Here is a 17,500-nt window from a genome sequence, read left to right as displayed (position 1 = left end):
CTGTAGACAAATATTACACATGAGGTGAGGACCTCAGGCCAAATGTGCACTTGCATGTGATAATGTGTTATCACACAGAGAATGAATCAAATCTCCAGCTGTATCTACAGCTGGCACTCTTCATGGAAAGAGGGTGTATAGCTTTCTGACCCCAATCCTGTGCCAGTAGATAAGTGTTGCACCTGATCAGCCTATAGGAAAAAGCGAGTGAGGAGGGATGAGCGTGAGCTGCAGGCAGAAGGATCTGGAACAGTTGGGCCAATGTGTCAATCTCTCTCTCTCCCTTTCTTTCTCTCCCTCTCACTTTCGCACTCTCTCTCTCTATCTCACTCTCCCTTTACCTCTATTGGCTGTCAGACTGTCAGGTTATCCGAGGTTGAAGCCTCACCTCTCCCCAAGTGTGGGGACTTCATGGGAATACTTGCCAACTTTAGCACTTTAAATCTTCATTAAGGGCACTACACTGCACAATGGTCATCTGTGCAGAACACCTGCAGCTGGGCTCCAGGTTATTGTCCCAGCCTGAACCAGGGAGGAACTCAAGACAAGCTCAAGTGGTGGAAAACAAGTGTGTGTGTGTGTGCATGTGTGTGAGGGTCATATCAGGTACCTGTTAAAGAAAGCTGTCTGGGGTGAGAGGCTTAGCTGTCTGAAGACCTGTTAACCCTGGCTATGTCATGTCATGTCAGGACTGTGGCCATCCACCACATTAGCGTGTCCATTGGGAATGGGACAGTGTGCCAGACTAGACGTCCCCTGCAACCAGCTCGCCCCCTGGCAGTGATGGTTGAGGACCCTTCTCTACCACTTATCCAGATCATCATCCTAACAGGCATTTTCAAGCCTTCACAAAATGATACATATCCTCCTGAAAACCAATCCATAGACCTATGTCCTCTGTAGTGGACATAAGTTCTAGAAGCATACCCCTTTACCCCTTTGAGCTATTCTATCAATTCCTGTGGTCTTTTAAAGAGGACATCCTGGGCCACCGGGGCACAGAGCACTGATTGGCTGGGTTGCTGGGAACCTCCTCTTCCTGGTTCTCAAAAATGGTTGACATCAAAACAAGCACATTTTATAGAAGGAGGGGAGATAAGTCAAATAGTGTCTTCTTATTAAGCATTCATTATGATGGCAATATATGGTCTTGTTAATGAAAATGTCAGGAATCATATGATTCATTTTGAAAGAAGTTAAGTTATTTACATTTTGAAATAATAGTGACTTTATGAATGTCCATTATAATGGACACCATGACCAAAATATTTAGATTTTTTGGGAAATTTCATTTGTATAGGATGAATGAGGGGGGGTCAGATTTGGAGCTCTCAGGCGATGAGTGAGTGAAACAGAGATGAGGACTATGATCCTGTGCCTCAAGAAGATAGCGAGGAAGAGTAAGACTAAAAAATGAATTATCGCAGATGAAAGAAAAACATGAAAATGAAATGAACAATCCAGAAAAAAGAAATACAACTGTCCAAAAAGGCAAATAAAGTAGTCTAGAAGGATAAATAACATTTCCCCTTATATTTGGTTAAGTTTACCCTTAATTCAATACCACTAAAAGCATAATTTGTCCAAAATAAAAATTGTAAGATGTTTTTTTTAATCCTAAATAGAAAGGAAATCACAAAAAAAAAGAAATTGTTGGACACTTTTTTTTCTTGGTTCCCAGGACTACTACTGTATACCCATTTAATTGGCAAGTGTAATCTAACACACATGATATTGGTGCAGATTACACCTTTTGTATTATGCAGCACAAAACTCATGTGCATATGACTAGTTATATCTCTGATTGGTGGGAAAAGTACACTCTTTCCATGATTTCAGATCTCTCAGTTATGCAATGATATGAATATGTTGCAGTTCTCCATATGAGGGATAGCCCCGGTCCGTATGAAAACATCTGTCTCTTAGTGATACTTAGCAGGTAACCCCTGTTGGCCCGAACTGAACTGTCCCCCCCCCCCCCCCCCCCCCACACACACACACACACACACACTCATACTCCCCAGCCCCCCTCATCCCCCATCCATCTTCATCAGGTGGGGTAAGTGACATTGCAGCAGTTTGAATAATTGAAGATGTGCCCTAATGATTTGGTGCTCAGTAAACAAAGCAGAGAGTACCACAGGTCAATGCCAGCCACGGTGTCGGTTGTCACGGGTTGCGCTGATGTCATGGTTCTTGGCCTGCAGCTTTGTTACCTTCACCACCCCAGCGACCGACAGTCTCTAGCACGGAGTGATGCAGTGTCTGTGTGCGTGTGTGTGTCTCTGTGTGTGTGTGTGACTCAGCATCAGCTGCCATGTGCTTGGTCTGCATTGTTCTCACAATATACTTATAATAAACTCATGCCCATAGCTACGCCAGTCTGGCAGAGAAGGGCCAATGTAAAATTTGATTTGATTTGACTTTTCCTAGTTTTTCTTTGTGAAGCAAATGGCAGCAGATGTCTTACTTGTATCTACAGTAGTGGCCCCACAGCGATGCGGGATACGTTCCAAAACCTACTGCAAATACCCAGATCTGCAAACGCAAACGCCATGTAACTTTTTTTTCACACTGTACATTCCTACCTATGATGAAGTTTGATTTATAAATTACTCACAATGAAATATAAACAACTAATAATAAAATAAAACTATTAAAATTATACTTCTATAAACATGATAAGAATGGGGTCTTTACTTAACCCTCAATACAATGGACAATGGATTAATGAAATATATATCTCATATTTTTACCTTTACCCTTCCTTCTTTTCCACCCTTCTACCCATTGTAGTCCCTTCTTTTGAGAAAACCATGAAGGGAATGTGGAGGGAATGCAACAAGGATGGAGAAACCAAGGACAGACATACATGAGAAATGAGATGTGCTTAGAGACATGAGTCACAGATTAAGAGCGACGGTGCAGAAAGGCTACTCAGAGAGGCACACAATTTCAAACTTATGAACCATTTATTTTTGGAATTTTCGGCCTCATATTTTTGGCTCGTGGTAAACCGTGGAAACTGAACTAGAACTAAAAATGTGGTAAATCAGTGGATGTGGTGGTTCCACTGTCCCACCACAAATGCAGACTAGCTCCTGGTCACCACTGCAGTACTGTCTAATAACATTTGCCTTGTCCAAGGAGGCTCGGTCAGGTCAACTAGTCAGAAAACTGTTTTCCTTTAATCTTGTAGTTGTACCTCTCTTCTCTGTCCATGAACTTCTCCTTCTCTCCAGCTAATCTAATCTCTGAAGATCACAAGTAAATCACACTCTGCCTCATCCAGCTGGAAGACAAACCAGCCCTCTCTTGCGGATCTCACATGGGAGGCATGAGCTCAGTGCAGCCTAGAACAACCATTCATCCTCAATTCACTTTTCTATTGAGTGTTTCGTTGTTTGCATCCATGCACATTCTCCATGGTATTGATGGCATTTTTTTTTCCACCATAACAAATGTTATGGAGAGTCTGTAAAAGCATGCCCAGTGACTGTTGATGTGTCCAAAAAGCTGATATTGAGTGATGGTGAATCTGGAGTGAAATAATGAGGTGTAAGATTTTGTGAGAGTGTGCCTGCTCATTTTGGGAGGGGAGGGGAGCAGCATGCTAAAATATGTCCCCCCTAATCAGTGCAACATGGCTTCCCAGTTGTGTGTGTGTGTGTGTGGATTGCTTTTTATCCTGGTCGCAGGCCTGTCAGAAAGATATCCAAATGCTCAATTAGTCATTCTCTTCACCCTTTACTAGGTTGGATGTGATTAACCCTTTATCACCCTCATATCCAGAGCTGAAAAGTATGCAGTTCTCCTACAAAATATGTAGTTCTCTGTTCTCTCTGATCTTCATTCCTGTGCTGTTAGAGACTTTTTTTTGCAGCCCTTTAAATAGCCCCACCACATGTGTGTCTCTCGTGTCATGTCATTTTCATCCCGTTGAGTAACTTAATTTATACAACCAACTGGTTTCAACAAATCAGTAAGGTAATTGATCGGTATGCATTTAAAATAGCCTCACGCTCGGGCCACCTGCCTCATCACTCCAGTGTGTCTTGTCAAACACAAAAAGATGGTTTGTTACCTGTCATGAATAAATAGTCTAGATATTTGGTCAACACACCAAGTCATGTAATTCATCTTTTTGAAAAAATACACTGGGTTTATAAAGCAAACCAACTGCCAGATTCAGGGTTCTCAGTGCATAACGTATGTAGGCTCAAACGGAGACCATCTGGTTCACACATTGATCCTACTTCTCCCTCACGAGTCCAGATCCACTGTTGGCAGCCCACTCAGCAGTGCTGCCTGTATTTTGTTTACATTGCATGACTGCAACAACTTGACTGCTGGGCAGCTCCTCTATTGAAGATGCAGAGCTCTCCAAAGTGTCTGATGGTTTTGTGGCTTGGATGGTGTTTGTTGGCTATGTGCTTGCCCCTCTGCCCCCTGAAAAAGTGTTTCATATTCTGCTGAGTGTGTTGTGGTAAGTGACTGATCTTGCATGGCACGCAACTCGGCCCTGTCTTGCGCCGTGCTCTCCCTCGTCTGTGTGCGCATAGCAAATATGGCTGCCAGCTCTTTATGTCCTAAACTCTGACTCCTGTTTGTTCACCTGGCGCCAAACAGACACACACACACACACACACACACACACACACACACACACACACACACACACACACACACACACATCACATGAGCATCCCACCTTCCAGCCCATCACCCCTAACAGTGTTTGGTCAGTGAAGGGAGTGCTGTTTTACTTGTACACAGCCAATCACCCCCCCACCTCCCCATGGGGTATGGCTGGTGTGGCTGGACTCAGCTAGGACTCAGTAGCCATTGACTCAGGCCACCTGCATGATTGCATTGCTGCCCTACTGCTATTTCCTACACCCACTTTTTAATAGTGAACTCCTAAACATGCTGGTTTCCTTGGATGAAGTGGTTCTGCAGAGCTGCTTAGCCTTAACAAATAACTAAGCCATTACTTATCGCAGCCTAGTGTGTCCACCCTCTTGCACAAAGTGGCCAAGTGTGAGGTGATTCTTAAATATCGCATTGCCCACATTTTCTGTTTAATTAACAGTAAGTATGTCAGAGTGAGGATTACTAGTCTGTGTTGCGCTATTTACTGCAGTATGGTTTGTTTGATGTTAAGACAGAGGTTAGCTTTCACTAATCTCGGTCTAGACCAGAATGCCCAAGGAGAGTGGTATAAACCAGAATCAAACAGATTTGTTTAAGAGCAGATTCTTCCCCATGAGAACACAGGGAGAAGCATTGTAACAATTACCAATAACAGGTTATGCTCCGTATTTACACAAAATCTGCAGAGCCGCTGTGTTGCATCTTGAATTGATTGCGGAGGCCTCATTAATCATGCCGTTGACATTTTCATCAGGGAGTTTATGGGGAAAGATTCCAGGGTGGAAGACGTTCTTGTGTTACGTTCGTGGTAAAGTTCTGTTATTCGCAAGCGGTGTCCAGCCACCCATATGGCTCCTAGAGTACAGTATGCTCCCTGTGGTGTCCTTTGTGGCCTCGCCGCACTTCTTGAAAGTGGCATTATGCATGTGCTTTACCTGACACCTGACATCTAGATTGGTCCGCTGTAAAGGGAGAATGTTGAAGACTCCCTCAGTGTGAGCCTGCGCTACAATGCGAGTGTTCAGAGCAACCTTTTAATATCCTCCACCTGTGTGGCTGCGCCTTGAACGACGAGACACAAAATGAACCATCAGTCATTTCCCCCCGATGCACTTACACCGCCCACCCTGAGCTCGGCCATAAAGGGTGCACTGTTTGCATGCATTCCTTGTGCCTTTGTTCAGCCTGTTTGGCCTGGCCAGCTGACCTGCCCAGAGCCTGGGGGTTGATGAGGTCAAGCAGATGTGATGTTCGTCTTTTTTGAAGTCCTGTACAGTTCAGAGCACAGGGCTGAGACTATAGTCAATGATTAAACCTGAGTTGAAGGCAGTTTGCCTTAAGGCCTCGGTTATGCTGTCTGATGACTGAGCTGTATAAATTTCTGTAAAAGGGCAGAGAAATGGGGCTGGTCACACTCTCTGCATTTGAGAGAAGCAAAGGCTAACAATATGTTTTGATTAATAAGGTCCTCTTCGCTCAAATGCTGACTTTTTGTTCCAAAAATGTAAAACTCTCTGCCCTCGGAGCATGTAAACTTCACTTTGACAGCTGAGGGCTACAGAAATTTGCCTAGCATTTAAATGAAGCATGGAAAGATGCAAATCTAGGAAACTCACCCCAACATGCACCGCCACTAACACACTCCCATTCCTAGATGATATTAGCTGTGGGTTCAGATTCGTCACATTTGTGTAGTTTTGCTTTGCTTTCTAGATGGACGACTCCCCGAATGCAAAGACCTGGCCTGCGCTGAGCAACCACAATAGTATCATTATGCCACAGCATGTATACAGCACAACATCAAGATAAAGTGAAAAAAGAAAAATGACAACTAGCTGAACTTAAGTTCAAGCGAAGTCCCTCAACTGCTAGTCACTTGTTAGCGCATAACTGTATTGCCATAGCTACATGCCATCCACTTGTATAGCTTTTTAAGCTAGTGTTAGATGGCTAGCTAGCTCGGCTCACAGACTAATTAAATGATGCATTCCATGTCATAAAGAATGATTCATTGGTATCATACATGATTATAGACAATAATACTGTAAACACAATTACGTTTATCTGCTCTTATATTGCTTGTTAAGAGAGAAAGTTTATTTAGTGACGTAAGGTGACACTCCCACTTATGCAGACCGGAACTGTCTCATTTTGCTCCCATTGTAACAAATTACATTGCTCTTGTTAGTAATCAAGGATCTTTGCTTGAGGCCCAATAACATACTTCCTCTTCAGCAAACTGTTTTAATTAGATAGGCTGATTGGAGATTTGTTTAGCTGGCACCTCAGAGTCGTGCTGAGTTCTTGAGTTTCGTGGCCTTGGCACCGTGAGCCAGGCACTAAATTGGCCAAGGTCACCCGCCTGCTCGGTAATCCTGCCAGCCCTACTCTCCCCTGTGTCTGCCTCAGACCTGAGGAGATGACACACCTGGTTCTTGATGCTAATCCCTGGCCTGGCCGGGCACCCTGAAGGCTTCCATTCATTACTGGAGCTTCAAAGGAATCCTCCTTGGTCGTGGGAGTCCCATTTATCTGTCAGCGTTCGCTCGCACTCTGGGGCCGGCGCGCTTCATTCTGCTGCATGCTCGTTGTGTTGCAAACCCTGTCCTGCAGCTTTGGGCTATGCCACTGCCAGGCTGACACTTCTGAGATAGCTGGAGAAGAATTTGTAGCCAAGACTCTAAGCACTATCAGGCCAGAACAATGGGGCTTTTTTATAAGGCAGTGATTCAGACACAGGCAGTGGTGCGGATGGCTTCAGTGCACATATCATGTCTTTCTGTAGATGTTATTTGCTTGCTTCCTTTTGTTTCACCAAGCTATCTTATCCAAGCTGACGGATATTCAGCCTGCACTGTGAAGTCAATGGCCACTTGGTCACTATCGCTGAGCTTGGAAATCACACAAAGCTGAGAAACTGAGCGAGCATGTGATTTGCAGCCCTGACTCACAGCTGTGTGGCCTGTGCTGCTGAGATGCAGTCAGGAGAGAGTTAAGATACAAGCCTACAACACCCCCCTCCACTCCCCCACCCCCCTTTCTCTATCTGCTGGCTTGAATACTGCTGAGCAATGGTGCCCTGACGCCATGACAACCGGCGAGCAGTTGGGAAATAAAAGGATGGCTGTGTGTGCTCTCAGAGCGCCCACTGAAGCAGGAGTGGGTGAGGGAGAGAGTGAAGAGCTCAGAGCTTAAAGCAGACCACAGCCAGAACACAAAGACTGATTATAAAACAAGAGCACAACCCCAACATGCATTACCATAGGAATAGAAGAACATAGAAAGAGGGGGAAATGATAGAGAGTAAAAAGAGGGATAGAATGAGGCGAAGCATGAGCACGACACAGAGACGTTGAGGCAGATTGAGCAGGGAGGGTGTGGGGAGGCTCGTTACAGAGTGTCACCGTAGTATTGCATCAGTCCAGCTGGGATGCTCACATTGCGGGATGACATCACCGAGCCGGCTCTGCTGACAGGAGCGCTGAGCAGACTGCCACCCTCAGAGACGGGTAGAGATAGGGCTGAGCCTCGCAGTATCAGTGCAGGACCAGCCTCCTCCCTGGCTGGCCTATGAGAATGCTCCTCTCCCGGGCTGATGAGCTTACAGAGGCATGAAGGGAGGGGGGGGGGGGGGGGGTATGGCTCTCCAGACTCTCCCACTTCTTAACACTTTGGTGCCAGCTTTTGAGCTTTTGGAGATGGCTGCTGCATATGCATTTAGCATAGATGTGGGTCTTAGAGTGTCTCAACGTCCATTTCTCTCGGTCTCAGCCGCCATGTCAACTCAACACAGCTTCTCTATCACCCGAAGTCACACAGTTAATATGTGGGTGAATGCAAAATGGGCGAACAGTGAGCACAGAGAGATGTGTGAGAAGAGTATGGCTAATCGTTTAACTCCAATCAGAGCGTAGATTATCGAAGACACATGACTCTCAACAAGTGCTGCCGTCACCTCATCTATGAGTGGTCCTGAAAGAAAAGCAGTGGATGAAATCAAAGCGAAAGGGAAAACTCATGATCCTCTGACAAGGCCCCGAACAGAATGCTTCTGATTTAGTTTTAACTCTATTTTATCACCACAGTCCAAAGCAATTCCTTGCTGTTATACCCATTCTTTCTGAAGTCATGACACAGATACAATCCCACACTAGAGACCGACCCATATCCACTGACCTCTTCTTCTTCTCTCTTAAGAAAGAGAGACTAGTGGAGTGCTATTTAAGTAAAAGTGCTATTTAACCATATGGAGTATGCAGCATAGGGTCCTCCAGATGTCCTCTCCAGCAGTCTGCCTAAGGGTCCTACCTCACATAAGCGGCCTGTATGGCTTATGCCAGCACTTTCTCATATCATATATCCAAAGAGAGACATAATTCTGATGAGCGCTGCAAAAGAGAAAAAGGTGATCCTCTTGTCATGACTAATTTACTATGTGCATATGGGGATGTGGGGTGGGAAAATTAGTGGTGAGCACCAGTTTCATCTCGCACAATGACTTAAACAGTAAAGTAATGATATTACTACTTTCAGATTTCGGCTCCTTGTCATGCATAATGTATAAGGACCAACTGAGGCATGTTATGTAAGAGTGCCTCTATTTTGTGTGTGTGTGTGTGTGTGTGTGTGTGTGTGTGTGTGTGTGTGTGTGTGTGTGTGTGTGTGTGTGTGTATGTGTGTGTGCTCTAGTGTCTGGGTTTGCCTGGAAATCATAAAGCAGCCTATTCAACTCCACTGTGAAATTGTACTTTCCACACTTAGTTACTGCAGTCACACAAAATGCTAGCAAAAAAGCCGGGGTCTCCAGATAAACAGCCCAGAAATGGGATGGTCTCAGCGCAGTCACACAGAGCTGATCATCGTCACATCGGTATTCCGAAGAGCTCCACCCCCTCCATTTGCCAATCTACAGGTCATTTACGCGTAGAATCTTAGAATCTCTTGTTGTATTGTGCATACAGTATGCTTGACCCAAGAGAAGAGCGTAAGGCTATTTGTGCTCCTATAAGGAAAGCATTCAAATGTGATAAGCAATGACTGACAGAAGAGAGTGGGACAGCGACAGAGAGGGAATAGCTTTGAGTGCAGTAGCAGCATTGATTTATCTACATCAGGTGACTCATTCCTTCCTTCAGTACAGGATGTTTGAGAATGGGGGTAGGACCTGCAGCCTTATATAAGTAAACCAGCCTTTATCTGTGATGAGATTATTAAAGATGACATATTTCTATGAATAAGAGGTTGAATGACCATGTCAATCATATCTGTGGTATATGAGGGCGTTTAGGCATGACATAACATCAAAGATTTGAAGAAATTAGGCCTAACACTTTATTTGTGTATACAATACTTGGTGAACCTATCAACCATCAGTTACTAAACCATGTGATTTTTTAAAACGAATCTGCATATGAGAGTGCAGATTTCCACATCTGTACGCTATGATCATTTTCTCTACAAGCTACTTCATTTCTGCAGACACCTGGTTCCCATGGTCACCACACATACACGGGTGCCCCCGTGTCCCCTGCGAGTTGAGCTGAGCAGGCACTGAGCTGCCTTACAGCAGCTAGTCCTACTGAAAGATATGTAAATCTGCCCATGCCAATGGGAAACAATCTAGTACAATTTAGGGTAATTTATGCAGTGTGTAAACAGCCACAAATGTAATTGTGCCTATCTATTTTATGTGATGAATTAGATTTTTCCATTGTTTTGTCCCAAAGACATACTGCGCAGCAGATCATGTGTTTCCAATAGCTTTTAGGGATTATCGCCCAATAGCTCATCAGCTTCCTCATCATTGCTAGGGACCCATCTGTCCCCGGGGCCAGTCAGACACAGACAGACAGTCGCAATTAAGCAAGTTTGACACACTTGACAGAGAGACTCCGTGTGTCAGGCACGAGCCATCTGGGTATTTCTTCACCGAGTCTTCCTTATGTTGCATTAAAGAGATTCATGCATTGTATGCATTGTCATTGTCACCCCCACCTTCTCCCGAATGTGGGTGGCAGTGGGGGGCTCGTCTCTTTTTGACAGACAGATCAGACGGATGAGCAGAGCGAGGCCACTGGCGAGAGGGGTTGAGAGGGGTGGAGTGCAGAACAGATTGGTTGTTTGTTCAGTGATTGTCTGAAACAGGCCACCAAGCTCTCCCATTTCCATTAGTTTGCCATTACATGGGGGGGGGGGGGGGGGTAGAACCACCTCTGTTACACTGGACAATTGTATGTAAATTGTTTGCATAATCTAAATATTATTATATGTGGTTGCTGCTTAATGGGGCCTTTGGATTTTCAACCTGTAAATTGATGTGCTCTGCATCCTGTTTTACCTACCTCTAATGTAGGCTACTGCAATTAGGCCTACCTGTAGAGCTGATATGCTACATTTTTTTCGGGTATAACATATGTTTAAATAAATCAAATACATACATTTAAAGCGAGGATATACATTTTCAGGTTGCAAAGTATAACTTATTTACAGTTGTTTCCAGTAATGCATGCATTCTAATCTTCACATCTTTCTCACACTGTTTGTGTGTACTGTAGCCTATATGCGTAGGCTATTCGCTAAGTGGGTGGACAGGTTACCAGAGGTCGAAGACGTGTTCAGAATTTAGCTGAAGCCTCTGGTAGGCCTACACCTTCACTCTCCTTCTGCTGTCCGTCCCTTTGTCCCTCTTAGTAACTGTTCGGCCAATGGAGTGTTAACTTGCGCTTTCCTTGCTTGCTCATTGGCTTGATAGGAACACGCGGCTGCAAAAAATGGAAATACAGACACTTTGGCAACAGAGTTGAAGTAACACCGGTGTTCCATTGGTTCCCAAATCTGGAGCCTGCGTGTTGCACGGCATCTAAGCTCAGCAAACGATCGAGGGGAGGGATATACCACTTCACGCCGAAATAGGGGGAATAATAAATGATGTCACTATATGCACGGCTTATATCACTTTAATTCAACAACAACGTAGTAGAAAATAGACCCCTCCGTGTTGTACTATCTTTGTTATATCCTAGAAAAACTCCAAGTCTCACAAGTTGCAGCTTGCTGATGCTGAGATATTTTCTCCGTGCCTCGTTTTTGTATTCCGGTGCCCCTGTGTGTCTCTGAGAAAGTGGTATGTGCGAGATGATGTGAAAGGTTGCCTGCTTGGTCTTCTTGCACTTAAAATGATGACTACTGTTTCATCGCGAAAGAGCGGAGTAGATAGTAGAGCTGGCATCTACTTTCTGTTCTGTAGGACTGTTAATTTTTTTTATTAATGTTTGATCAAGTAGCGCAAGGACAGAGAAGCCTGGTGCTTTGACATAGGCTACTCACAGAAGATATTCTGAAGCAGGAATTCAGATAGCAGACTGTTCAAGTTGAGCTGAGCAAACCACGGTAGCTTGTTATGTAGATAGCTATATTAAACCAGTCAAAAGATTTTATACATTGGACATTCGTCCATGTCCTCGTTTTCTAGCAACCCGGAAAGAAAGATTTGCTTGTCAGATAAGCTTGTCATACGACATTGAAGTCAGACAATGTACAATACAGTGTGGAATACGGAGAAAGAAGACAATGACTGGCGAGACGTGATGATGCCATACTCAACAGAACTAATCTTTTACATTGAAATGGACCAACCACCAGGTACTTACTAGAGCGTATTATATTTTGTCTTATTTTCGTAAAGTTTCAAATGTTGTCTTGGATTCGCTGCCACAAACTTTAAACACAGTCTAGCCTACGCTTGGCTCCGCGAAGGAGCAAGAAGGAGTTCATTAGCTGCAGTCCACTGTCCATTCTAGTCCCGCTAGCAGTATTTTTCCAGTGGCAGAAAAGTGAATGGCTCGATCACTAAGCCTCAGCTTTCTTTTACCCTTTTCCACATAGGCTACATGATAACTGGACTAATCATAGCGTCATTCCCAGTCCATTTTAAAAAAATCTCACGTTAAATTAAGCTATTTTCATACGTTTTGCGTGGTGTTGAAATCAGTTTTACTTTGATGATTGTTAGCGTTAGACACTAGGATGAGGATGGCTGATAGCTGACTGGTGCTGCAGAAGTTAGATGTAAGCACTGTAGGCTATTACCAGGGTGCCAGAGACATATAGCTATTTAACTCGTAAGCAAGCATCTGCAACTGACATTATATAGTCTGTCCATAGCTTACACCTGAACTAGTTCTAAGTCATATTGAACTAATTGCACTGTCTTGTGTAGAATTTGTCATCTATGGGATGTAATGAATTGGTGAAACAGGGTTGCCTGATGGATGGTTCAGCGGTGCCTGATGCCTCTGTTGTAGCACTGTGGAAATTATCGGACAGTTTTGTTAATATGCATTCACACGGAAAGGCATCAGATCAGGCAGACTTAGGAGGCATAATGTCAGTTCATTAATTTAGAAACCAGCTCCCCAGACGTAACGCCGTAGCACAGTGGATGGCTGCTGGGCTTTGTTCTCTCATTACATTTCCTATCCCGTCTGCGCCTCTGCACACACGCACAAACATTTGCGCTGTCTTTAATGCATAGTAGCCTACTGAATATTGTCATATTTGTTGCTTTCCCGAAGTGAATGGCGTAGCCTAGGTCCAGTTCAGTTGGTTGGGGGATGGGTCCGACAGAGATTTGAATACCTTGTGTTAAAGTCAAAGACAACCCTCCTCTGTTGATGCCTGATTGTGTCCTCTTAAATACATTCATCTGTCCGTGTCTGCACAGTGTACAGCGAACCCGTAGCTTGATGTATTCATTTCACGAACTTGATCTGTTCTCAGAGAATTTTTAAGTATCATATTCACCCCCCCCCCCCCATCTAATTAATTTTGCAGCTGTAAAAGAGTGTAACACTAACTGTAGCCCTCAGCTGTGTTATTCTGTTTCTCTCTATATGCCTCACGTTCTTTTTACAGCTGTTGTAGAAAGTAACCTCTTTCTGTAGGCTAGTCGGATGGATGGTAGGGTACTGGGAAAACGGGATTCATTCTATTTTACATGCAATCTAGCCATGCAATGGTACATCTTCGAAAGTCGTCCTGGCTAAAGCGCTTTACACATGGATGCCTATAGGCAGTAGCCAGATCCTCTATGTTAGTAAAGTGGTGATTTTCTTTCTTTTTTTGTCAGTAGTCTTTCAGGGTGATGTCATTGACTAGAGAATGGGCTCTGTGTAGGAGGCACATAGACATGACAAAGGATCATTAATCAGGAGCTTTAGCTATCCCATAAATGAGCGACCGCTTTATGTGTGTGCATATAAGCATTTCTGCAAGGAAAAATATTCCTACCTTATTTTAGACTCCATAGACCCACTTTTTAGTGCATGTCACATGCCTTAGATGCATCGGACCATGCTTTACTTGGCAGAGAAATCTGACATAACAAGTTTGAAAGACCTAATTTAGAGGCTTGAAAAGTGATCATTAATAACAAGGCTGTGTGTCTGGATTATGCGTTGCAATGCATGGTTGAAAAGAATGACAGGTGATGTCTCCTTGCAAAAGGTTCTTGTGGCTTAGGAAAGTCTAGCAAAAAGGTTCAGGCAGACTACATGCTCCCCAGTCCCCGAGTGCTAAACAGCCCCACTGCTTCATCAGCCTTCATATTGATGGTGCGCACAACTGGCCAGGCAGAGAGCCTGATAAGACGCTGCACTAGCTGCAGGTGCTCAGGCAGCATGTTGACCCTGGTGTGGCACACAAAGCAGTAGGTTGGAGCAGGATTGGCAACAACACGGGGAACACTCCTTATGCTCTTTCATAGTCCCTCATTCATAGCCATCTTATTTTGTTTACACAGACACACACAAACACACGCCAGTGTTTCCCATACATTGATTTATTTGTGGCGGCCCACCACAATATCAACATTGACCACCACACAATGATTTTCCAGGTTGTACTAAATTGTGCTTAAATCTGGTTCGCATCATAACCACGCTGTGCTAATTTGTTAAGAACTGTTGTATTCAAGTTAATTCCGCAAACCAACCACCACAAATGGAATTCAATTCTGTGGGACACACTGCACGCACATAAGCATTTGTGTTATTGTCTTGTCTTAATATGACGCAAGCTGAGTTAGAGGACACACAACCATCTGGCCCTGAGTGACTGAGTGAGCGATGGAGACCTGGTGGGAGATGGAGAGAGAAATGGATGAGCATCCCTGCAGCTGTTCATCAGAATATTTATTACAGAGGAATTGAGATGAGAGAGAGAGAGAGAGAGAGAGAGAGAGAGAGAGAGAGAGAGAGAGAGAGTGTGTGTGTGTGTGTGTGTGTGTGTGTGTGTGTGTGTGTGTGTTGGTGTGTTGCACATGCGAATTGGTAGTGTGTTTTCTCTGATGGCTTTGTATCCATCACATTGGTAGGAGCCACACAGGTGTTGTTAGTGCCCCAGGGGAAAGTTGGTCTGGACGTATGCCCACCAGGCGGTTACTCCCAGCAGCCTGTGTGTGTGTGCACGGGGCACTGCTGGAGGAGGGGCCGGTGGCAGCGGTGGTGGTCAGATGAGAAATGGGCTGAATCTCTACCGCAGAATTCCACTGAATTTGTGGAAAAGTCCGAGTCTATTTTCATCCCCGTTGCTAAAATGGGGACATAATGGGCTGTGATGTCATGGAGTGGGTGTTCCTAAGGCTCTCTGGTGTCGTGAAACGTCCTGTGTCTTCTGGGCTCTGTGTTCGTCCCCACACACACACTGCGTCTCTATGAGCCAGTGGAGGCTTTGTGGTCCATTCTGCGCTCAGGCTTCTTGTCCCCATAGGTGTGTGTGTGTGTGGGGGGGGGGGGGTCTGTACTGCTCTGTACTACTTGTGAGTCCTGGTGGCCTTCATGATGATGGGAAAAAGTGGTTTAGGGATGCTGCTCTCCTGTCTGTCGTGGCCCCTGGCCCCCCCACCCAGTCTTCTCTGTCCTCACTGCCCCAGATAATGAGGGAGACATGTTGAGTTGAGAACGGAAGTTCACTGACAATACATGCATCTGTTTGTTTCTCTTATTCCCTCTTTCTGTCTCTCTCTCTCTCTCCATTCAATCCATCTGATGGTGCCGCACGCTACCTTCCTCTGTGGTGCACGCAATCCGTGCACTCTTTCACAATAGGAAATGACTTGCTGCTGCTGCTGCGGGCGGTGCGTGCGTATGTGTGTTTGTGTGTCTGTGTGTTTGTGTGTTTTATTTTTCTAAAGCTTGCGCTGGTTTGGGGGAAGTGGGCCATGAGGCGGGGGTTTTAATTTACACACACAGAGACTCGTCTGCCAGTGCTCCTGCTCAGGTGTGTGAGCTGGAGAGAGGGGGAAAAGAGGCTGCAATCGCTCTCACTGAAGCCTGCGTGCAGACTCACTGACTTGATATATGATGGGGGGGGGGGGGTAGTGGGAGGGGTATAGCCTCCCCCACGCACCATTCCCAGAGGATTCTCTTTCTCTGCCTCCCCCTCCCTCCTTCCCTCCCTCTCCCTTTCTTCTCGCGCTGCGTCGTCAGAGACTGGAGGTGTGTGGCCGCCTCCTCTGCCCTCCCATTGGCCGCTGCTCGCTCCATTCAGAGCAGCGCAGGACGCGCGCAGGCAGATTTAGCTCCTGAGCGTCGCTCGCCGGCTCCTCAGTCTCACACAGGCAACTGGAGAGAGAGGAACAGAGGAGAGACAGGGAGGGAGGGAGATAGAGAGAGAGAGAGAAAGAGAGAGAGGGGGAGAGAAAGAGAGAGAGGAGGAGTGGATTACGGACGGACAACAGGCAGGAAGTCCAACTCCACATGCAGCTGAAAGAGAGTCCAGAAGAGGATGGTAGGACTGACACGTCTCTGCTTTTTCAGCCTCTCTTTCTTTCCTTCTCTTTTTCAGTCCTCTCTTTCTTTCCTTCTCTTTTTCAGTCCTCTCTTTCTTTCCTTCTCTTTTTCAGCCCTCTCTTTCTTTCCTTCTCTTTTTCAGTCCTCTTTCTTTCCTTCTCTTTTTCAGTCCTCTCTTTCTTTCCTTCTCTTTTTCAGTCCTCTCTTTCTTTCCTTCTCTTTTTCAGTCCTCTCTTTCTTTCCTTCTCTTTTTCAGTCCTCTCTTTCTTTCCTTCTCTTTTTCAGTCCTCTCTTTCTTTCCTTCTCTTTTTCAGTCCTCTTTCTTTCCTTCTCTTTTTCAGTCCTCTCTTTCTTTCCTTCTCTTTTTCAGCCCTCTCTTTCTTTCCTTCTCTTTTTCAGTCCTCTTTCTTTCCTTCTCTTTTTCAGTCCTCTCTTTCTTTCCTTCTCTTTTTCAGTCCTCTCTTTCTTTCCTTCTCTTTTTCAGTCCTCTCTTTCTTTCCTTCTCTTTTTCAGTCCTCTCTTTCTTTCCTTCTCTTTTTCAGTCCTCTCTTTCTTTCCTTCTCTTTTTCAGTCCTCTCTTTCTTTCCTTCTCTTTTTCAGTCCTCTCTTTCTTTCCTTCTCTTTTTCAGTCCTCTCTTTCTTTCCTTCTCTTTTTCAGTCCTCTCTTTCTCTGTGTCTTTGTTGTTGAGTCTTTGCTTCTTTGCCTTGTCATGTCTGTGTCCTTCCTTATTCTCTGCCTTCTCTCTCCTCTTGGGCTTGGGCTTGGATTGGGACTTTGTACAAATAGGACTTCAGGCTCATGCCTCTTAATGTAAGCTGTTGGACATGTCCAGGCATACAAGTCAGTGCAGAGAGGGAGAGTGTGTGTGTGTGTGTGTGTGTGCGTACGTGCGTGCATAGTTGTGTGTGTGTGTCTGTGAAGCCTTAGGCATGCAGTCAGTCTAGATACATCTGTTTAGAATGAATTAAACCCGAGGTACACACTGAGTGACGTGTGTGTGTGTGTGTCTGTGTTTCTGTGTGTGAGTGTTCGCTCGTTCTGTTCTGGTGTACAGCCT

General features: G+C 45.1%; 1 protein-coding gene across 3 annotated transcripts in view; it reads left to right on the top strand.

Annotated features, from left to right (window-relative positions):
* The window catches only part of pik3r3b (phosphoinositide-3-kinase, regulatory subunit 3b (gamma)), a 104,613-nt gene that overhangs the window by 75,482 nt on the left and 11,631 nt on the right, over positions 1-17,500 (top strand). Inside the window, exon 1 of one of the 3 annotated variants that reach the window (XM_076277832.1) lies at positions 11,841-12,294. The exons of 1 other annotated variant lie outside the window; for it this stretch is intronic. In XM_076277832.1, coding sequence (XP_076133947.1) covers positions 12,186-12,294 — 109 coding nt within the window. In that variant the 5' untranslated portion in view covers positions 11,841-12,185. Of the gene's footprint in view, positions 1-11,840; positions 12,295-16,228; positions 16,441-17,500 lie in introns of those variants that run through there. One more of the 3 variants, XM_076277833.1, reaches the window with a different exon arrangement.

Source organism: Alosa pseudoharengus, unplaced genomic scaffold (genome assembly GCF_046254945.1).
Source record: "Alosa pseudoharengus isolate Yale_2024_CS ecotype anadromous, Long Island Sound unplaced genomic scaffold, YU_APseudo_1.1 YU_APseudo_1.1_scf_11, whole genome shotgun sequence".
Lineage (NCBI taxonomy): Eukaryota > Metazoa > Chordata > Actinopteri > Clupeiformes > Clupeidae > Alosa > Alosa pseudoharengus.
Note: the sequence above shows the minus strand (reverse complement) of the source record. Positions and strands in the feature narration are given on the sequence as shown.